General features: G+C 39.8%; 1 protein-coding gene across 2 annotated transcripts in view; it reads right to left on the reverse strand.

Annotated features, from left to right (window-relative positions):
- The window catches only part of vta1 (vesicle (multivesicular body) trafficking 1), a 37,836-nt gene that overhangs the window by 5,395 nt on the left and 8,449 nt on the right, over nucleotides 1-23,992 (reverse strand). The window contains exons 3-7 of one of the 2 annotated variants that reach the window (XM_011491392.4): nucleotides 19,836-19,963; nucleotides 16,610-16,685; nucleotides 11,779-11,893; nucleotides 3,300-3,536; nucleotides 2,092-2,169 (exon numbers count right to left, since the gene is read on the reverse strand). In XM_011491392.4, coding sequence (XP_011489694.1) covers nucleotides 2,092-2,169; nucleotides 3,300-3,536; nucleotides 11,779-11,893; nucleotides 16,610-16,685; nucleotides 19,836-19,963 — 634 coding nt within the window. Of the gene's footprint in view, nucleotides 1-2,091; nucleotides 2,173-3,299; nucleotides 3,537-11,778; nucleotides 11,894-16,609; nucleotides 16,686-19,835; nucleotides 19,964-23,992 lie in introns of both variants that reach the window. The other variant, XM_004083321.5, reaches the window with a different exon arrangement.

Raw genomic sequence — 23,992 nt, forward strand, 5'->3', positions numbered from 1 at the left:
GTTTTTGCTTTAGCACATGTGTTGTGTTTCATCTCACTTTTTTGATTTTGCTCTCATAAGTTTCAGTTTAGCGTGACAAACCTGCCACCAAACAGCTGCTGATTGGTCCAGATTCCAACCAATCAAACTAATTCAAAGTAAGAATTCTTTTTAAAATGAGTAAAAAGGAAATTTTCTTCAGCAAAAGAAATAAAAATAAAGAATAAAAAGTGCCGGTTCGTCTTCTGAGACTCGGTAGCAGACACCATGTTAGATAAATATGGCGATTTGATTGGTTAGAAAACTATTTAAAAGAAAAAAAAACTTTGAAAGCAAAAAAAACAAAAGTAAAGAAAAAGTTTTTGAAAGCAAATATTTAATATTTTCATTTGCAACTTAGGAAATTTTGTGTGAAATGTGCATAAATATCACAAAGTTGTGTATCATGTGACCATCTATTCCTACAATCACTCAGTGGAAAACCATTTCAGGTTTCAGTCTTTGCCAAAAGCTGAAGGAGGTTTGCTAAAATTCATGAAAATCCCCCTTTCTTCTTCTAGAACAGCTGTATTGGGTAAAGAAGGAACATCTAAATTAGCCTTCAACATCCAGAGTGGGCTCATGTCCTCATTACTCGACGCTCCGTTTAATTGTCCTGGTTTTGCCCAAATGAATCCCCTTAAATGACTGATAGCAGAGACTCAAAACGCTTTGATGCTTCTCTAACAGCACTTCGATAAAGAGGACCTGTTCTCTCAGATCAGAAAACAATTTAACAAACCATAAAACATAATGAATTTGCTCATTTTTACCTGCTGAAGCGGATTCTTCTCCACGCAGCTGTTTTAAAGAATCAGCCTCAGAAAACATTTGATTTCAAACTAACACGGGAAGAAACTCGTCAATTAGGAAGTGAAGATTATTAGCTATTTTTTCATTCGTAAGGGAGTAAAAAATCTCTTTTTATGTTTACATTTTTACTTTTAAATGGAAAGAAAAGAAAAGCAGAGCAGAAAATGCATCTCGTTTCTCACAGAGAGTCTGCAGAGGTGAAGCTCCTGAATTAAACACACACACTTCCTGGATTCATTTGACTCGTCTTAATGGAAAATGTCCGGCGCCATTTTTCTTCATTTACCTGCACAAATGAGGCTCAATTCCTCCTACAAAGGCAGAAAGTTTTAAATGAGAGCAGGTAAAGAGCAGAGTTGAAGAGCAGGTTGTTCCATTCAGAGACAAGCATCAGAAACTGAAACTGCTTTTTCCTTTTTTCCCCCCATTCAGCGATTAAAGTCAAACGGCATAAACGTTTCCACTTCTAGAACCTTAAAGTCCTGCTATCAAACCAACTGAGTGCAAAATTATCTATAAAACGACAAGCTGCAGTTCAGACATGAACTGGGACCGCCACTTTTGCTGACTCGCCACGCTAACGCTGCTCACAATCTACAACTCCTGAATCGGGGGGGGGGGGGGGGGGGGGGGGGGGGGGGGGGGTCATTCCATATGCCTAAAACCTCATTTTCACCGTGTACTAGGTGTGTGTAAACTTCCTGAGCCTTTAAGTACGTGGCCGCGGTGAAATCTTTGCTCAAAGGCGAAAGGAAGAAAGAAGAGAACATTCTGGTCCTTCCGTCCAGGACGGCTGCAGGACAGAAACAGGAATCAAAGAAAAGCTCGGGTTTCAGGAGGTTATATACAAAAGTATGACTGTAGACACCAGCATTACAAAAACAGGGATGTATTTTCTTAAATACTGATTAAATGGTCAGAGAAGGAGATTTTAAAACACTTGTTTTCTGACAGAAACAGATTTTGGTTGGAAGGAGAACGTTAGAAACTGCTGCAGCAGGTTCACTAAAAAAAATAAACAGAGAAAAAGAAGTGGAATCTAAAACAAATATCACTCATAGATTTTCCTAATAATCTGCTGTCGGTGTTGAATATGAGGAAAATTACACTTAATGTGTGGAGTATCAGCTTCCCCGCTCCGCCTGCAGCTAACCGCTGGCGCATAATGACAGTCTAGACGCCGACTGCAGCAGAGTGCTGGAGCGGACCGTCCAATAAAAGGGGTTTGTGGGTTTGGTGCTTCGGCGCGTCTCTTCTTACCCGGCTGCTGCTGGGCACTGAGCAGTGTGGGGTCAACGGCGGGCACAGAGCGAGGAGCAGGCATGGGTTTGGCAGCTTCTGCTGGTCAACAGAAACATGCCGGTCAATAATGTGGTGGAACATCAGTGGAGCATTAGAACATAACATAACAGAATCAATAAATACAAATAAGGATATAAAAATGATTGGTTTTGGTTTTTTAATACTTAGTATTTGAGGAAAATCTACTTTTTTCTTTTCTTTTTGTAGAAATGTCCAAAATAGCCCACAAAAGTCATTTTCTGAAGAGCGGCACGCCAAGGTCCTCCAGGGACCAACGCTTTAGTCTACGCTGACAGGAGGCTGAGGAACCGTGACGCTATCAGGGGAAATTAGCAAGAAGCACAAACTATGTGGCACAAAAAAAAAAAACCTGGATCCAGTTACTTCAAAATGTCAAATCTTTCAACTGCAACATGATCAATAATCCAGATACAAGATGACAACAGCGTCAGGGTTTTTCTGGAAGATTCATGTGAACAAAACGCTTTCTGTTGAATACCAACTCAAGTCCATCCAATCCAGAACATTTTTAACATCCGTCATAATCACTACAACTCAACAACCAGATCACATCAGAATAAAAGTGTAGTATTTCAGTATCACTCAATAGTGTTCATCAAGTGGTATTTTTTTTAAATAAAAATCTGCATGTGAGCTGTGACGTGGCCTGGTGTTTATCTGGCAGAGCCGACAAAACCGCACGGGTCAGCACAGATTCAGCCGAATATTAGGGATGGAACGATTCACTTTCCCCACGATTCACTTCCTCAAACTTCAATTTTTGGGTCACGGTTTCGTTTTGGTTTGATATATGATTTGTGTGTTATTGAACAAATAAATGAGAAAAATCCTCTTTTTAATTCACTAAAAACCAAGAAACAATGAAGAAAATCCTTTCAGTTGCCTCATTCTAAGCCTGGTGTAACGTTATAACAGTATCTTTATTTATTTAACAATAAATCCTAAATCCTAAACATACTGGTCTGTAGCACAATGATTCCCTTTCCCCATGATTTGGTTTAATGATTTAATATATCATAAATTGTGGCTCTTTGAGCATCATTTTATTATCAGACAGCATTAACTCGGGTGCTCCCACATAAAAAACTGCGGGTTGCTTCCCCTCAGGTCTTTCAGGACATAAACAGCGGGTCAGTGTGTCGTACCTGCAGGTGGAGGTAGATCTGCTGGGGTGTTGGCCGGTGCATGGGCTCCTGGTGGAATCTGGATGTTGTTGTAGTTTGTGCTTGGGGGACCTGACGGAACCGACCCCGGATTTGCGTTGAAGCCAATTCCTGGAGGGGGCCCTTGATCCGACCCATCAAAGGACTGTGGGGAGGGGTTTCCCCGGACGGAGCCCCCTTGAGAGAAGCTCTGGCTGGAGAAACCTTCAGCTCCGAACTCTACGGAGAGATACAAAAAAAAAAACAAGACCACTCACTGAAACCGGGGGGACTGGACACATCTGTATAAATCTCTACAACAAAAGATCATAGCTTGAAAAAAAAGATTCAAATATGATGATCTGTTAAAAGCCAGATCTCCGTCTTAACATTCAGTCTCCAGCTTTCGGGCTGGACAGGCTGGCTGGTTGTTGACGGACTCCTGATGTGGACCAGAGGAAGTGGGCTAATTAACCTCTGGAGGGTACTGTGCTGTTTTTGACACAGATTCACTCCCACACAAAAACTCTTCCAGAACACTAATGGACCCGGGGCATACAGAACCACCATTGTCTCCCAGCAGCTCTGGTCTGACTTGTTGGTTGGTTGGAGGGTAAGGGGGCTGAGGGGGGGGTGACGGAAAAAAAACCCCCATCAAAGTTAAGCTGTAGAAATATGAAGGATGTGTTCTGTGACCTGGATGACAGTGGAAATTAATACTTTTGCCATTTGTTGTGTTTTTTTTTGGAAGGTCTTCCTGAAAACCTTCCCTGCTCTGGTCATTTTAGACATGTTGTCCTAAAAGGTTCTGCTGGACTAAACAGTTACCACCTGGATTCATCTCAACTAGTAGGTAAGAACCCCCCTCAGACCAGGACTGTGGAGGCTAATTAGTATCACCTGGAAACAACTGATTTAAGCGAAGCTAAGAGTAGCTTCTAACGCTTTGAAGGACCATGTGGTCGATGTTGGCCACTGTCTGGTCATGAAACAAAATATCTCAGAAGAGTCAAAACCACGTCTGCAATGAGGAAAAAATAACCTTTTTGGAAGTTCTTCCCTTGAGATGCAAACAAACTTTAAAGTTTGGCAAGAAGGCGCAATAGCAATGTTCTACAATGTTTAAAAAACAAATCTATTAGAACAATAATGATCGTGTTACATAAACCTTTTTACATCGAAACGTAAGCTTCAGTGTTGACCTTATTTCAACAACTGTCATTCGTTTACACGTAATTCCAGGAGATTCTGAAGCAGAGAAAAGCCGCTTTGCGCTAATACATAACACTTCTAGTAGTGAAGTTATTTTTTCATTAAGAAAAGCAGTTTTGCGCCGTGATGCAACACTTTCTCAGAAAAGTGTTGCATCACGGCGCAAAGCCATTTTCTCTTTGATCACGTGAACATCAAAGAGTTAGAGTATAAAGAATTCCATTCATAAAAAGCACAATGATTACATGGTTGCAGTGCTAGATTATGAGAAGTAAAATAATTTGTTTTGTTTTCCATTCTTTTACTGCTATTGGAGCTTAGCTAACAAAAAATGTTGGGAACATTAAGAACATTAAAAATGGACATAGGTTGCAGGTTGTATGAAAGCCATTAATACTTGTGTAACCTGTTCTGCAGGCTGCTTGTTCCTACGTTGGGACAGCAGACTGTTTGGGCTGTCCTCAGATGGTCGGCTTCATTTCCGAAAGCTCACCTGAAGTCTTGGTGGACCATACGAGCAGACTGTGGTCTGCCTCAAAGTAAGCGACTTGGGCTCGTCTAAACAACGGTGTGGTTTAAGAACGATGGAAAAGCCGACAGACTACTAAGCAGGTCAAGAAGTGAGAGTAGACTGAGCCTTCGGGGAGGATCTAAAGAAGTGTGAACCGTGAAAAGGGCGGACAGTGATTTGTGTGTAAATGTGGCCTACCAAAGACCTGAAGCAACTTATCATTATGTGATCATCAGAAGAATAACACTTCTAGCCTGCTTTCTTCTTCCTGGTCCTTTCCTAACAATACTGCTATTGTGTTTGTGTGCCGTATGATTTGGTCGGCTTCAGCTGACTGGCAGGTTGTCAAAAGAAAAAGATCCAAATTAATCTTTTTGGTACAAACCGCAGAATCAAAACCGCGGTGTAACGGACTGAACCATGTCAACCATCGGCGTAAGTTGATGAGATGTAATTATTACAATTAGTGTGATTTCATTTTTAAAGTTATGTTAAAAAATGAATTTGAGGACGGGGATAAGAAACTGTTTTACAGGGAAAAAATATTACCTATAACCAGGAGTTTCAAGCAGGAAACTAAAATAGCCCTGAAAGTTATCTACCTGACTTCAACATATCACTTCAATGAACAATCAATCCCTTTCTTTTGTGTGGTTTGCTAATCATATCTATTATTTTCTTCCCAATATTTCAACAGTCAGCTATGTACGTGAGAAACAGGGCTGGAAACATGTCTGAGCGCTTGCTGGATAAACAACGCCAAACTACTTAATGAAAGAATCAATATCCGAGCTCCCATGTCAGATGTTCATCTAATGCCTGCCCGCCTTCCTGCCTGCCTGCTCCCAGCACTGACAGACGCCAAACACAGCCTCTGTCTGCAGATCCAGCCTGACCAGCTTAATCCGTCCAAACATTTCTGGGCTGAAGTGAAATGTTTTCTTTGTGTTCGCCGTAGTGCTGAGAGAAGCAAAGTCTGCTCTCACGTTCACCGCAGGCCGCTGCTTTTCACACATTGGGACAGAGCGGAGAGCAGGAACGCACTTTGATTGCTCTATGGGTCTATTTATTCTTCTTTTTTATGTCTGCATCAGCGTCTCTGCTTTGGTGATTTTTCTTTTGAGTGGGATTGATCTGAAACTGACATATGAAGGCCGCCCCCCCCCCCCCCCCCCCCCACTAAATACAGACTACAAGCGTTCAAATAACACAAACATTCATTGGGTTCTCTACTGTCGCTCATTTGGGATTTTCCAGATTCTTCTTTGTTCTGCTCAAAACTTTGAAATAACAGTTTAGAGAAAGCTATATACGTCTTCATAAAAACACATCAAAACAGATTTTTTGTTGTTCAGTTAGCTTGAATCACCTGACAGGAACTTGCCATGGATACAGAGGAAACACCAACTACCGGTTCATGTAAATACTTGGTAATTAACCCCGGATGTGCCTCCAATCACCTGCTCCCAGGTTAAGAGTTGGGGGCCCATCCTGACTCTGTCTTCCAAAATGTTGGCCACAGAGTTAGGAAATAAAAAAGAACACAACTATAGTTGTAGTTCTGGTCTTCAACAGCCAATGTTTAGGATTAATGGTCTTTGCCTTTAAGGTTTAGTTTTGTAGCAAATGAACATAAAGCTACCTTAAATAGAAGACAATTTGTTTTTCCCTGACAGTTTAACTTCTTTTTGAAGTACAATCTTTTTGGACTTGATCTCTTTTTATTCCCATTAGCTGACGAGGCCAAAGGGAAAGGAAATGTATTCACAATTGTTTCAAATGTTATTTCAACCCACAGTGATTATTGCTACAAATGGAGATGAGGAACATTTAATGCATCTTTGATTCATCCTCTGTGCAGAGACATACTCTGCTCTGCCCTGCTTTTCATCTAAAACCTGCTTCTAATTGAATATCTCTGAATGAGATTTAGACACTTTGTGCCAATGAGGCCTAATCATGTTCTCATGAATCCTAATCATTTGCAGGAATTCATTCCAAAAGCCTCGTTTTTTGATGTGCGTGGATAAAGGACACATTTCAGCTGAAATCCAGCAGATGAAAGAAATTTAAGCTTCTACAGTTGCCAAGAATCTGCTAAAGGTGTCTGATGCAGCTACATTTAATATTTCCATGGTTTAAAAGCCTTAAACTTTAGTGAGATCTGATGCAAATTGGAATTGAGCAACTATAATGTTCATCTACAAATGGTGAGGGATTTAAAAACCTGCAACAGGATTTTATTCTCTATAGTCAACCCTGATAATGCTCTTTAGAACAGGTTTGAACAGGAGAACATGGGTGTCCCATGACCGATAGTGCTTCTTTAAAGCTGCATTTAACCATGTCTGGAAATGTTTATGTTTGAGGTTTTATGAAAAGGAATTTATAAAGCTGCCATTAGTCAGATTTCAAATGTCCCATCACTAAAGCCTTAGTCACACACAACCATAAAAGGGTTGATCTGTACAGGTTCTGTGGGTTTTTTATGGAGAGAAATTAGACTGAGTCGGATTTGTGCGTGCGTAATTCTTGATTTGTGCGTAAATTAGGATTTGTGTATGCATATTCTTGCTTTGTGCGTGCGTAAATTAGGATTTGTGCATAAATTTGGATTTGTGCGTGATTTGTTACTCACATAATACGTTTTGTGTATAAGTTAAAAAAATATAAAATGAAAAAAATACAAAATGCAATTTACGTATGCACAAATTAAGATTACAACAGCTTGAAACTACTTACACACACACATCTTTAAAAAACACACACAAATCCCTTGTTACGCACACACGAAGCCAAAGTTACGCACGGATCTACCGTGAGACTGTTTTCACGTCTCACAAATCCGTCCGTAAGTGCTGCGTTTAAATACCAGTGGAATGCTCGGTCATTAGAATTTTCCTATCAGCCTTCCCTTCCAAACGTATCCAGATAATGACTCAATCAATACATGAAGACAGTAGATGTTAGTGTTGAACATAGAGGCTACTTACTTCGGGGCGCTGACCACCGAGATGGGCCGCCATTCTTCCCGTGACTTGATTTTTCCGGAAGAAAAAAAAAAAGTGCCCCCTACTGGTCGTTCCTGTTACGCATTTTACATCAATTCGGTGTCTCGGAGAATAATATACTTTTAACATATATATTAGCGTTTAAAAGTGAACGTCATATTCTCAGACGATAATTTTTATTTTCCTTCAAAATTTTTTAAAGCCCTGCTACACCCACTGAAGGAAATACGTTTAGAAGGGAAGGCTGATAGGAAAATTCTAATGACCGAGCATTCCACTGGTATTTAAACGCAGCACTTACGGACGGATTTGTGAGACGTGAAAACAGTCTCACCGTAGATCCGTGCGTAACTTTGGCTTCGTGTGTGCGTAACAAGGGATTTGTGTGTGTTTTTTAAAGATGTGTGTGTGTAAGTAGTTTCAAGCTGTTGTAATCTTAATTTGTGCATACGTAAATTGCATTTTGTATTTTTTTCATTTTATATTTTTTTAACTTATACACAAAACGTATTATGTGAGTAACAAATCACACACAAATCCAAATTTATGCACAAATCCAAATTTACGCACAAATCAAGAATTACGCACGCACAAATCCGAATCTGAGTCTAATTTCTCTCCATAGTTTTTGGGTTGTCTGGGTCCATGGAGGAACTGCATTTTAGCGGCGAGCAGGTGTCTTGCAGTTCCTTTGAGGCTCATATAGTGAAGAATAAGGAATCAACTTCTATTCTTACGATACAACTGGATCATTCTGTCTGAGCAAGTTGTTAATCAAATCGAATTGAATCAACCCAAGGTTTTTCCCCTCAGCGACACACGCACCGTTGAACTGGCTCTTCCATTCTTCTTCCATTAGCTCTTCTATAGTCAGGTGCTATCCGGGGGCCAGAGTTGGTGACACCGAGGGAAACCTTAGGATCTTAGCCCAGAGTAAGTCCAGGTTCCGTTGAGTCGTGATCCACGCAGGAGGTAACAACGCCCGACGGAGACAACCGGAGGTTCTCAAATTGAACGTAGAATTGGTGTGCTAAGTCGATTCAAGACACTGATCATTTTCTGTCACCACACATTGTGTTTTTATCAAAAACATGAGAGTGACAACACGTGAGCTTTCCTTGGTGCTTTAGGAGCAAAAAGACAAGTAAACTGCAATCAAAACATTAGGATGCTGCAGTGGTTCAGGCTCTGTCTTTGCAGTAAACATTTGAAGTGTATCAACTCAATAAATACTGACTTTGGACAGAAATATTAGTCGCCAAGTCCAAATGACTTAATTTAGTCAATTTAACTAATTTTGTCTTTATCTTTTAGCTGACTAATCTCCTGAGAAACTGTTGAATATTCATTTTTTTCCCGACATTTTGACAAAAACATTTTTACATCCCAATATGGCAACATAAGATGATTTGACCTCATTCATCAAACCTAAATAGTTTGAGGTCACGTTATGTGGATTGAGTCCTTGTCAGACGGTTTATTTCACAGAATTATTGGAGAAGCGACGAAACAAAAAGACACTTTTCCTTTTTTTTCCAAATAAATCTTACTTCAACCATTTCTAGATAAATCTATTTCTAAAGATTAATAGGAATGCATAATAAGATTATCAGTTCAATAATTTACTCATTTATTTTATTAACAAGATTAGAAGTTTAAGATTGATTAGACTAAGATTCTAGTACTCAGTCCCATTGCGTTTTGTTTCTTTTCTTTCAAATGGTTTATGAAAATCTCCTCAGAAACATTACGAGTCTGTTTAATTTTAGTTTTATATTCCCTTTTTTGTGGTAACAGACGTCTAACAAAATTTACAGCATTTTTCAAACCTGCCTTATCAAGACGATCACAATCACAATTTTACTAGGCGGACTAACATTCTGACAGCAGACGATTATGAAACAAAGACGTTGAGTTGTAACGTGTCAGTAAAGCAGGAACACACATGTGCAGGGCTGATGATTTCAGCTGTTTGCTATCCATTAACGGGACAGACCCATCATGATGTCATCACTGACAAAGACCCCAGTGAACTCTGGGAAAAGCTGAGAGGGGAGTGTGTGTTGGCAACAACAAGGTGAAAGACTGTGCGAGATAACATAAAAGAGGGAGTAAAGGGGGAAAGAAAGCATGTGGCGGTGGTTTTTCTGCACGTCTTGAAGGAGCAGAGGGTTCCTGCAGCTGATGTCATGGGTCAAACACATGTAAATGGAGCGGGTGGGCGCGGGCCAGCAGATGGCTTTTGTTTTGGCGAGGAATTTGCCAACATTATTTTACTGACACAGACATTGAGTTTCCCCTACAGGGAAAGCAAAGTGTTTAAGGCTCAAAGGGCTCATGTCAAAATAAATGCCTGTTTCCACGGGGAGTTTGATGCAATTCTTTCACACAAAGTGCAATCGTAAGAAGAGACTCCAGACACTGCAGAGCCCCGTGAGTCTCAGTCAACTGCTTCATTTTAGGCTCACAGTTCTAAAGTTATCAGAATAATCATGATTCACTAAAGAATAGTTCACACTTCAGCAGGTCTGCTGTCTCTTTGCCGTCTCTTCATTTATCCCAAAAGTTTCTAACTCTTCCCAGTAAAAAAACCTGAACTTACCACATGGCGGCTATGATCAGGAACAGAATCTGAATTCATAGATTCTAAAGTGTAGGTAGATCCAGAACTGTACTGTCAGCAATTTAAATTGATGGGATTTCTTTAAAAATAAAAATCACTTCAATGGTGTGGAAATATTCTTTCTCTACAATAAAAGCTAAAATAAATACATGAAAATCCACAATATTACAGAAAAAAGTAAAAAAAAAGAAAAAGGATTGATTCTATTTCTTCCTATTATCTGATGTTGTTTGTTTTCGTGGGTGAAAAGCAGACACGCTGCTGAGGCCGACTCTAAGTGGACATCATGAATGGCTGGCACCCACACGGAGTGAAAAGCGGTGCCTCAGAGATCGAGACGTCTTACTTCCAGGTTGGAAAAGGAGCTGTGAAAATAACTCATATCTTATAGAAAAATGTGTTCTTAGGAATAGTGAAGGTGAAAGTGGGCCAGTCCAAATGAAGATGTACATTTTTTTTACTTACGTCAGCCGGCCCATTTCAGAGTAAAAGCATGCAAACATGCACGTTAAATCCAAATCTGAAGGAAACGACGGGCATGTAGGCATTACATTGGCAACTACCATGTTCACTCCGGGTTTTTATTAAGGAAGCCGAGATATAACTGTCTTGTTCTGTTTTCATGCACGCCTATGCCTGAGAACAACTTTAGGTGGTGCTCTGACTGTTTTAAGGTTTCACTAGTTCAGACAATCTGTCCTTGGCATGCAAGCTCAGGTGTTTCAATACCAAAAAGGTCAAACCCTGAAGCACTATGAAAAAAGAACAATATTCACCAACACACAAACTATGTAAACATGGGTTTGCGCAACAATAAAAGTTCTACTGAGGAGTAACAATTGTAGATTTCAAAAGAAAAGCCCGTTCTCACTTTTAAATCCACTGGTGCTGCCTTGTTGACATGTCTACCCATCATACACCTAAAATCTTCCCATATCTTATACCTTTTACTTCTGGGAGTTTCCTGTTAGACTTCCCAACCTGATAGCAAAACAATAAAACAACACAAATAAATGCACAAACACCCAAACACAGATTACATGCAGCCAAATGTTTAAAGTTGGCCTCAAACTGAGGAGCAAGAGGAATGGGAATGTATTTGAACATCATATCAGGCATTCCCACCTGCTTCCTCGTCTTCGTCCATGCCAATGGGCCCCGGCTGAGGTGTCTCCCCATTCTTCAGACAGTTATGGATGTAGGTCGCCTTCCAGCGGGCATATTTCCTGTGCTTGACATTCTGGTACAAAGTGAAATAAAGGAGAAAGACATAAGAAAACATATTCTTCAAGTATAGAAGTATTTTAAAGACAACAGTTGTCCAGATGTTGGACCAGAAGGTAGGTTGAGTTTTTTTAAAATAGTTTTCTTCATTTCCCTTAAAAAAATGGAATTGGATTGGTGGATTTGGATTTTATTGACAAACATGGGTATGAAAACGTTAAAAATCTCTAAGACAACAAAAAGGTGCCAAAATATTTCTTATCCTTGCTGAATAAAGTCCTGATAGAAGAGGCTTCTCTCCCACCAAAGGCCAGAAAGGCCAGGCTTTCTAGCAAAAAACATGATAACACAAAGTTACATTTTTCACATTTCCCTCAATCAAGCAAAAGACAGGACAAAGGAAAAGACTGAGGTATTTAAAGTTAACTGCTGCATCATTGGTTGAATTCACTCAAGTGTTTATTATTGTCTCAAAGCAACAGGCCAGATTATTCTTCTGTCCGTGAAACCTCAAGGGAGCGTGAGTACTGGTGCTACTTGTTCCAGTAAGATAACGATTCAATCTCGATATCTGGAAGTGTGTCAGCAGAAGCCCCTCCAAAACACTCAAACTCCTATTTTTTTTTCTCCTTGCTGGGTGGTTTTATGAGACCGGATGTTTGAAATAGGAAAACAGCTAGAGGACTGAAAAGAAAGTTAGGGCAACAGATTTTGACGAATAACAATGGATGGAGAAGTCCCTGGTTCAACCCGATAAGTGCAACATTTAAGTTGCGCCTCAGAAACAATGGCGGCATGAAAGGTTCTTTGTGTGACTTTGGCTTGTCTAAAAGGTTGAAGTTGGTCATTTTGCAGAAATATCAGTTGTTTTTTATGAAATGGCCTCTCTCCGTCTTCTGAAAAAGAAGAAACAATTGATTATGGCTTCAACACTTTGTGTCTGCAGCTGGATTCACGTCCCATCAAGGTCATGTTGTGGTTCAAACTTTAAGGTGACCATTTACTGATCAATGCTAAGCAATGGTGTTCATAATGAGTGCTGTACTTTTCTAATAGGAGGCTTTTATCTATTTGTGTAATTTAAACTAGGAGATGGAGAGTTTTCTCGATTTTCTGTTTTAATTAAATGGGTGTTTTTCAAAACAAAAGAAAGTTATAATGTATTACTATTTGTACAGTCATGGTAATTGAAGAGGCCACATGCCCGTACTGGGATTGATTCGTTCAGGTGTTGTGGGTTTTTGGGTTGGCCGGGCTCATGAAGGGTCGTAGAGAGGAGTGGCTGCATCTTAAGGCTCGTACGGCAAAGGACCTAATGCAAATGGAACGTACCATTGTTGTACGTATGGTAAGTGAATAGTGTATTTGTAAGGATAATGGAAGTTGCGTATACTTATGACGTACGGTGCCCGTTCACCATCACATCCCCGGGTGAAATTGCCATGTGCACGTGATTCCTATGTGCCCATAGGACACCTGTAGGATGTTCACACAAACTGTACTGTAATTGTCCAATTTCCTCATTTTTAACAGTCAGTTTGCAGCAAGGAGCCCGCTCTTATCACTTGAGCAGCACTAATTGTTTTGTCCAGTGTCCTTGGGTTCTTTGAAAGGCACTTTTAAATAAAATGGATTATTATTATTTTTGCTAATGGGCTCCTTGCCTGCATCTCACCTACTTCATCCCTACTTTATCCCTGAGTGTTCACTACGACTTGTCGCGTTCAGCATGTCCAAAGAAGAAGTGCACATGAACATTTTGCAGCCCTTGTTCTCTGGTCTTTGGAAAGACAAACTTTTCTGTAAAATTGAAAGCTACTACTTGGCTCTAAAAAAAAAAAACCTAAATATGAAAAAGGCTAAAACACTTTCTGAGTTAAAGCGATGCTGAATGTCAGTGAAAGAATGTGCAGACCGTCCGTGAATCAGGTCATGCTCTCTGCTTTTCACAGTGGAATGAAGGGACAGCCACCTTTCAATGTGCAGACGGGAAGTCTCCCTTTTGTGCAGAGCTTGCTCGTGGTGGAAAATGATAATCACATTTGGAGGCAATAGGACAAACAATCAGTGCTGCCTTTGTGTGATACGATTCACACCATAAAAGCGTGATTGACAAAAGGGTGCAGATATGCCTCTATGCAAAAGAGCGATTATTTTTAGCACATAACTGCAGTTCTGAGCACGGCTTGAATTGATGCAGGGCCCTTCTGAGTACAGCAGACCTTTAAATGCTGGAGAAGGGTTTTGGAGTGGGTCTAAAGATTGGCTCTCCTGGCTTTATATTTCTTTGATTATCATTCTTTATGCGAAATGATGGCTTGAGATTTTATGGAAGGGTTGTCTTGACATTGGGAATATTATTAATGATGATTTTTGGGGATAACTCTGTTAATAAAATATGAACCCTTTTCCTTATGAATATATTTTCAATAGGTCAGAAGAATTATTCTGATTTTAGCTTTATTATGTTGACAAAAGGTCATGAACCACCACAGACAGAGGGGGCTTGTCCGTGATAAAAGCACTATCATACATATAAGTAGATTTTACAGGTATTGCTAATGCTTTTGAATTGATTCAAGAAAAATATTATTAGTTGTTAACAAAATATTTAGTAATCTGGTGAGTGGCACTCATGTTCTGTAATCCTGCATGATATGCTGCACGTTTTCCTAATACTGACCAACACTGGACTTGGCTGTTTTAAATATAGAAATACATAAACGACATTTGAGTATTTTTAATGTATGGTAGAGCACCACTTCTATTCTTAAACTTAGATATTTATCAAAGGACAGGAAGTCTGATCCACATCTGTAATGCATCATTTCCAAACACTTCCTGTTGGTACTGATACACGTAAGTACAGCAATATACTTCTTTTTTTTTTTTTACAGAGTACAGGGTCCTGCAGAGGCAGACCCAGTTCATAATGGACTACTGCATTCTGCAGAACTGATCCTCCTGCCTCTGTGTTTGCCTGCTGAGATCTTGCTGCTTCACTGCAGACGAACTGAGTGTTTCTGTCGTGTCAGTGGCGTCTTATTAAAGGAACAATAAGCAGAGCAACACTTGTCCAACAGTCAGGAAGAGCAGAGCAGAAGAGCCGGTGTCCCTCTTCTACACCGAACCACACCGAGCTGCCACAAACATGGAACTTTGCATGACAGCTGTTACAGCTGGCCTTGTGTGATGCCTCAATTATACAAGCAGCACATATTCCAGACCGCACAACTCCTTTAAACTAATTCCATCAAGCATCACTTTTCCATCCAAGCAATTCAATCCAATTCAGTTTAAATTTTACATACAAAATTGTTGGTTCAATTGGCTAAAGACCTGTTCTATTGAAAATTGTGTTTTTGTGTTTTTTGTGTTCTTGTGATTTGTGATGATGAAGGACATTTAGTAAAAAGAAAAAAAATAGATTCAAAACTGTTTTTCTTAGTATTTTTCTTTTTTATATCATTGTGATTCAGGAGCAGACAGAAATATTTTGTTTGCAAAAGCGTGAGGTTGTTACATCTAATCTACAATCAGCAGGCAACAAGAGCCCTACTCCGCTCCATTCTGATGCATAACCTCTTGTTTCTCTCATCTGAGCTGGAATCTGGCTGAAAACTGTATGGCTGGATAGCTTTGATATAGCTCACCATTGTTGTCGCACCAATAATGCTAGGCTGGGATGATGGGAAGTGTTGGCAGGCTTACAGCGCCAACAGTCCCGTCCACAACACAGAGGCAAATTCCTAATAAACTCTTGAAGCCCTGCAGAAACTATGTCCTAGAAAGTGACACCTTTTTTTTATTTAGGCATAATTATAATTAACAGACTGCTGTCAAAATAGATTAGAAAATGATCAAAGTGGCACATTAAAAATTGTATGTTCACAATTAACTTGATGTAATATTAAATAAAAATAATTTAAAAAAAATTTGTACTGTTGCCAAACAGGTTCATTAGAAAAGAAAATTATTTAAAAAGTTTGGACAAAAATGATGGAACCTCAAGAAAATATTAGAAGTGAATACAGAAACATATTGAACCATCATTACTGGGTAAGGAAGTCCCAGCAACACTTTGCTTTTTCTGTTAAACCTCTACAGAATCTGTATAGAACACATTCTTCTCGCTCTTCTCGGTTAGGTGCTGCCATCAGCCCCTCCCACAGAAACATAACCTGCAATTCTGCAATCTTTGCAACTCGGCAGCATAACTTGAATTTCTTCTCGTTAGTTTTTGCCTCGGCTTATTAATAGACTCCACACTGCTTCTGGAAATGAAAGGCCAGTCTGTTCGTCTGTTATTTAAGCGCAAGTTTAACAAAGTCTATGTGGACCTTTGAAAACTTCTTTATTAAACAACTGTTAAATTGGAAAAGATAATATATCCGTGCGGGGGGTTTAAAGGTGTGACTGTACAGATAGAACTTTTTAATAGCTCATGCTTTGTGCAGGAAGGTGAAGGGATGATTACAAATGCTCATGGGGAGGCAGTTTCACAGCGACCGTGAACGCATCAAAGCTGTTAGGAGCAAGCCGCTGCGATAGTGTCGTCTCACAGTACCTAACAATGCATTTGCAAACACAACTTTAACAATATGACACAGTTCATTGTGTAATAAATAAACCAGATTTTTTAAAGAATTTAAAAAGAGTTAAACAAATCCAGAGGAACTCTTTAGGAAGTCACACATCCTTAGTTGTTGGAAGTAAAATGACGCCATCTTACCTCCTCTGACAGCTCCCCAAATACAGACAAGACATCAAGAAGCAGGCTGGATGTGAAGAAGGACTTGATCATGTTCCTGAAGGAAGAGAACAAGAAGAATTGGTGGGATTTGAAACGATAAATGGATGGAAAATTGCAGAAAAGAATGAGGGAAGAAACTTCAAAAATAGATATAATAAACACACTCTGTATTTTTTTCATTTAGAGTCAAGAAAGAATTAAAACCACTAACAGCCTGCAGGAGCCACAACGCCCCCTGGCCGGTCCTCACTAGTTGAGCTACTGCTACATGCCCTTTACACCCAGATTGAATTTGGACGTGTTAAATTCAATAATTCTTTTGGTTGATTTTATCTCTAAAGCAAACATTAAATTTTTTGATCGCCTGGGGGGATAAACAGGTCTATGTCCTTTTATAGAAGATTCTGCAAAAGTAAAATGTTTGGTTTCCTTGGCAAAGGAGGTTTTGCATTAACCACATACTACTAATGTGTTCATATTGTATGTTCGTTCAGCTTGAGCCAATGAATCATGCCTTCAATTTTCACAATATTCTGGTAAAAAAAAAAGTGCAAGCGACAGGGAAATGCTAGTTTTACCAGCTCGCCACTCTAACGCCGTTCAAATCAACTTCAAAGAACAGAAATGTTTCCTCAACTTCAAAGAACAGAAATGTTTCCCAGTGATTAAAATACCTTAGACGTGTTTACGTTTGTACAAGGTACTAAAGGGGATTCAAGATGGCAGGCTCTTCCAGAGGTTAGAGACCAAAGAAATTTCGGTTGTGGTTGTAGACTTAACCTAATGGCGCATGTGTGGAATTTCGTAAGGATCCCTTCCAACAAGTTTTCTTTTCCCGTGATGTCCAAAAATATGAAAAATCACCAAATTTCACACTTTGCTGCAGAATGGTCCTCAAGCTGTAGGTCCTGTGGCCATCCCATAATAATTTCAAAACTTCATTTGGACATCCCTGACAAGTGTGTTTTGGTTTTGTTGGTTTCTCCTGCTATTATGTCTTCTTTTTTTTCCCTTTTGGATGCCCAAACCTCATATTCTCCAGGTGCTAGGTGTGTTCTAATTTAAGTTTCTGACCAGGTGGCGGGGTTAACGTTTTTTCTAAAAGACGCAGTAAGAAAGAAGAATTGGGAACACAATGTGATCCTTCAGTCCTGGACCGCTGCGAGACAAAATAAATGAGCTGAACTGCTGTAGTAAATAAAACAGGAACTGGGAAGAGCTGCAGGTTATTGATGGAAGATCTCTGGTCATAAAATGTAAGCAAAGCCTCTCATCATCACTGAATGGGGGGGGGGGGGGGGGGGGGTCTAAACATGACAAACCGTCTATGAGGATGAGTAATCCATCAGACTGAAGTGTCATTTCCTGTCTCTAAAAGACGGTGTTGCTGTAAGACTGTGCAAAGCTGTGCTTAATACTCTCATTTGAATGACATCAAAGTGGGGGTCCGGGCTAAATGTGACGGATGGGATGAGACGAGCTCCCACTTCAGGCTACAGCATCACACTCAGACACGGTATCGTGTTAGCCATGGTGAGTTCAAACATTTCAGCGTCTAAAATGGGTCTTCTCTTGAAAATCTCACAGGTCTGACCCTAATTTGTTCTTTGAAAGAAGGATTGTTTTCAGCAAAGACAATGATTAAGCAGGACTTTAAAAGCACTGATGGTCTAAATCAATCAGGATTTTGATGTTTTTCTACCTACTGGCTAACACCTGAGCTAGGTCACTTTATTTTCTGGTTATAAAAATTAAAGTTATCTGAGAGTCTTTGGTGCCGACATGCTGCTTATAAGATTCAGATCAAACAAATGACTTCAAATTTCACATTTTCTTAAGCGTAATCATTCTTTTTCAGTAAACTACATATTAAATGTTTGGTTTGTAGCAGTTGTTGTGTAACTAGTCCCTAAGAGTCCAGGACTGGATCTTAGGGGCTAGGTATGAAAATATTGTTGTTTTAATTAAATTTGTATGTAGAACAGGTGTACTGGAACTCATATTTGATTAAAATTAGATTTAATCAAATATCAATCAAATATTTAAGTAAAACGTTTACCAAAGCTGGATGCAGTTGTGTGTACAGTAAAAATTCCTCAATCTCAGCCAAAAACATTGATGTATCTATTTTACATTTTAGTTTTGATGCACGTGTCGCAGCCACATCGTAGTTTTAGCCACGCCCCCTTAGGTGCTTTGCATCCCCTTACATACGGCAGAGTTAAAGGTGAATTAATGAGGCTGCTGTTCTGCCCTTTGAGGGTACTGGAGGCTACTTCTTGTAACCAATAAAGCCTTCCTGTCTGTGCTTCTTTATGCGTGCCATGTACGTGGAAATGGTTATGCATGGAACAGCACCGCCTCTCATAAAACCCCTTAGCTTGTTTTTATTCCCGTTTAAGAGATTGCAAACATGCACCGTTCCTGTTCAGACATAAATGTGGGAAACGCAGGGTGTCGGAGCGCTTGTTTACTCTGCAAACAGCTCTGCAGAAGCCGTCACCTGCATCTACCCATCCCACACAACCAGCGAACTGACTGTCATTGTGGGGATCCTGCTGATGAATGATTTGCATTTCTTCACGGGAGAAATGAGATCTTCCTTTGAACCTTGAATCAAACACAACTGTACAATTTTATTAAAGTTATTTATCCACGACTGTGTTTTAAAAAGATGAGGTTATCTTTTATCTTTCTTTCCATTTTCCTGCTGAACCACACAGCTGTTTCCATGCCTGTTCATCTCTGAATGGGAAAAGGAAAGCATGTGCAACAAAACAGTACACTAGCCTGTGATAGTAAACATGCCTATTACTGAAACACATGTGTCTACTGAACAGTTGGTCGCAGTTAGGAGGCTCTGCGTGAGTCACCTACTGCCGAGGGGAAAACAGGTTAAAAGGATGGGAAAAGAAAATCCCGCTGTGCGACTTTGTGTTGTAGCTGAAAGCTACGACCATAAAAGCAACCAGATGTGGCAGCCATAGGTGACACGGCTGGCTTGAAGGCAGAGCGCTGCAGAGTTTTTAACCCACAGACGAGCAGCGCAAAGAAATAACACACAAGGAAGAGGAGGAGGGAGCATATTTTACTCTGCTGATCTTCATTTTTAAAATATCCAGCATGTGTCCTACTGTTCAGAACTGCACTTTGAGGAATGCTGGCATTTCTAATGAAACACAATAAGGTTAAGAGTGTTCCTCACTTGTGGAACCGTTCCGCTCGGTCCTCGTTGTCAGCATACAGGAAGAGTTTTAAGGCGTAGTTCTCAATGTGAGCGTTCCCAACGACCTCTTGGGTGATGGACTCGTTGTCGCTAAACTCCTTCTTCATCTGAAAAAAAAAACAAAAAAAATGTGACGTTTGACATAGCAGGACATAAGGGTTAGTCAGACATAGTCCTGAAATCATGTCAAATGTTTTAGAACATGGAAGTTGGCAGAATTTTAAAGACAAGACGGAATTTTAAAGCCCATTGAACATTTAGAGATTTATTTAAAAAAGAAACGGATTATGAAAGTTTCACTGTCAGTATTTCTGCTGCAAACTGCATCAAAAAGTTAGGATGTTTGTGTTTCTTGGTGTACTTCTTCATTGCAACAATGCTTGCAAAAATCTTGTTATGTTGGAAAGCTATTTCCATTTTAATGGTTCCACTTTTGTAAGGAACATACATTTATGGAGTGAACACAACAGTAAAGTTGAGATTGAGAAAAATGTTCCAAATGTCCTTTGCCAAACTGCTTTTTGGCCTGTTTTTACTGAGTAGTTCATTTTCTGTAGCAGCTTTTACTGCGGTCGGAGGGTTTCTCCGTCATGATTGGCTTTATTTGCAGTCCTGGAACCATTTCCATAGAGAGAACAAGTTCATAAAAAAGAAGACCGTTTCCTCTTAGTTTCAAATGCCCTTATGGGTGGATATGGGTTGACTGCGGCTAAAAAATTCTCACACTTGTAGGTGACCTGCATGAAATATCAAGGTTGAAGACTTCTTAGCGAACCCGTAGAGTTAAAATGTTTATGCACATTTTTTTTCTATCGCGAGCGACAGGTCAAAGTGAACACTTGTGCAATACGGAAGGTAAAGTAAGGGTGAGAAAAGGTGAATTGTACAGATTTTTCCTTTTTTCAACATCCCACAAGGATCCTATTAATACTTTTAATGAGATAATTGGCGATCTTTGCATTCAGCCTGTTAGAAATGAGACACAGTATAGTTTGGGTGGACGTCCGAGGGGCACTTACATATCACAAGCACATCCCATGTGTGGAAGCAAGTCATGAGTAGGTGCAACTTCCAAATACTTATCAAGTATACGTAGTACCCGCATGGGTCAACCCTCGTATGGGTGCATGTGACAAGGACTTAAATTAAAAGTGTCAGCACTTAATTAGCTTGTGTTGCCTTTTATCGTATAAGGCGAAGGTATAAGGGCAATATGGCTCATGGTTCTCTGCCCAGACAATTCAGGACAGACAGCAACTCTCAATGCAGAGATATCAAGACGAGAGTCTACGACCATAAGAGATCCCACATCTCCAAAGACTGGTAGTGTGGATTACTTGTTACGCTGGAGCAGCCTATTATTTAAAAGAATAAAACAGAGTCCTTCTATTGCCACTGAATACTGTTGTAACAAAGAAATAATCGGCATGGATATCCTATAAGAATGATTTCATTTAGAAAAACAGAGATTAAAAAGTGGAGAAAGCGTTTTGGTTAAAACTGCTACACTTGTGAGGAAAGTGTCAGATTTATACCCTAAAGCTGCCAGAACAAAACAAAAACATCCTTGACACATCGATGAAAGAAAACAAGGCGCCATCTAGCGTGTGACGCCTTACACATTTACTCAATCCAGCTGGTAAACATTAACGTTTTGTCCCTACACTTTAAACACACTGCCTCTAATACAACGTCCAGCCAGGCTTCAGGTTTCTCGTAAAAGTAATGAGAAAAACACAGTGGTTCCCTCACAGAGGTGGACCCTGACCAGCCTGAATAGATACACTGTTCACTTAATACAGAGTATGTGTGTAGCAGCAGACAAACGTAAAACCGCCCGATGTTTGACAGCAGAACGACAACTGATCAGTTACCAGGAAAAAAATGCAGCGTCAAGGGAAACTTTACACTTCAAGCTTAAAGCCCCCCATTTATGTTTCCATGCCAATTCCTAAACTTTAGTGAATTACTTTAGTGAATACAACTGATATGTTAAGACGGAGAGAAAAGTTTGCCCTTTTGGTTATGTGGTTTCTAGCAGTGAAGCATTGTTGGGGGGGGGGGGGGGGGGTCGTCAGATTTGTCGTTGCAGCTGAAAGTCATTTGCAAATATCAATACACGTATTAAATAATGACATGGCAATACCATAGCCATACGGGGGGATGGAGTTGCACTATCTGCCAAATTAAACTGAGTTGGCTGGAGTATTCTAGTCTGAAAGTACCCACTGTTCCTGATTTTAGAACTGGTGAACCACTTTGATATACGGTGAAGAAACAATCATTTGATGCTAAACGGAAACAAGACAAATGAAAGCTCTGTGGTTTTCAGAAGGCCAACCATTTTTTTTCATCTTGTGAGAAGAAGAGGAGATTTATAAAACTTTAGTGTTATCCAGAATGACTGGAAGGACAAAGCAAATTGGGCTTTTTAAGGAAACCTAAAGGTGGTGGTAGGCGGGCGCCTGTGTTTGGCAGCGGAGCGACCACCAGTGTGTGAATGTGTGAGTGAATGTGTGTGTGACTGGGTGAATGGGTCTGTGACTGTAAAGCGCTTTGTCCTTGTAGGAAGAAAGGCGCTATATAAGTATACGCCATTTTAAAGACCCACTGCAATGAAAATTCTTTGTGGGGTTTTTGACATATTCTTGTCGCATTTTTCATGATAGATGACATTTCAAATAATTTAAGATGAAAACTGCAATCCTGAGTTTTTCTTTTTAAATTGTAATGGATCAGGAGTCAATGAAAACTCATGGTTTGAAAAAGTTTGGGTTTGTGACGCAGCAACTGCCATGGTCAGGCGCTTCTCTGCTATAAGCTAGCAGGGTAGAGAGTAAACAAAGGGTTGATGGTAAAGGGTTGATGGCCTTTACCATGTTGGATGGTAAAGGTCACAGCTGAAACCACCAACAATGTCTCTAAAGAAGCAGAGACAGTCACTTCCTGAAACTCCTGATTTGCACTGATGATCACTGGTTTCTAATGCAGCGCCTCGACATCATAGACTAGCTACTGAACTTGGTGTTTTAATAACAAAAAGTGTTTAGAGAACGTTTTGAGCTTTAATCATCAGAAAATAATACAAAATAATCAACATTAAACACAGTTTATTGTAAACTAAATGTTGCCTCTGTTTGCTAAAACTGCTGACCCAGATTATGACTCTGTTGTTCTATTATGTTTTCTGATTGTAAGGTTTCTTTTGGGAAAAACATCCATTCTTTATCATTTCAGGAGCTTGATTTACTGTTGACGACCGTCATTCTACTGCAACTTCTTTGTAAGGTAAAATAAATCCGATTTAAAAAGGTAAACATATTTTACTGCTCCATCATACAGTCTTTCTACATCAGCAGGGCTGAAACCTCCACAGTGACGGCTGCCAGGGTTTCTCCACCCTGCTCCATTTTTATTTATTTAATTCTTCTTTTTTAAACAAATGATTTTCCACTCTCCCAGTGAAAGAAAAGCCTCAGAGATTTGAGCCGGCAATGACTGTGGAAAACAGAATAAATAGGTCCAGCCTGTATCAGACACACAAGGCCGTTCATCCGAGACCAAGCTGCTGTGCGCCGGTTCATGTAGAATGAGTCACGGCGAGCAGCAGCAGTGCATTAAAACCTTGTTGTGTTCAGTCATTTCTGAGCCTCCTGAAAACAATGTGTTAATGACATAAGATATAGGAAGTTTAGTCCAACTGGACCAGCTGGACTTTCTGTTTCAAATTTCAGGTTTAGAACAATATGAGATTTTACCATAAATTTGTAACAACCTACAAATTTAAATTTAAAGTTCTAAATTTAAGTCTAATCTAAATTTAAGTTTCTGAATTATTTTATAAATAAGTTGCACTTAATTTTGGTTATGTACTTTTTTACCTGGAAATCCAAACTATAAGGTTGTACATTTACATTAAACATGTATTAAAAAAAAAGTCAATGCTGGCATTTTACTCATTTCTAAAGGATGTCTATAAAAGGAAGCAGTGGATGCAGTTTATTTTTAAGGGGGAATAAGCCAAAATGATGTGTTTATGTGTTTAAACTGCACAAAACTCATGAAAATGGGAGCGACACAAAATTGTTCTTTTGTGGAGTGGAGTCTTATCTGTGATAGTGGAGGGGGGGGGGCAT

Source organism: Oryzias latipes, chromosome 24 (genome assembly GCF_053564925.1).
Source record: "Oryzias latipes strain Hd-rR chromosome 24, Olatipes_Hd-rR_3.1".
NCBI lineage: Eukaryota > Metazoa > Chordata > Actinopteri > Beloniformes > Adrianichthyidae > Oryzias > Oryzias latipes.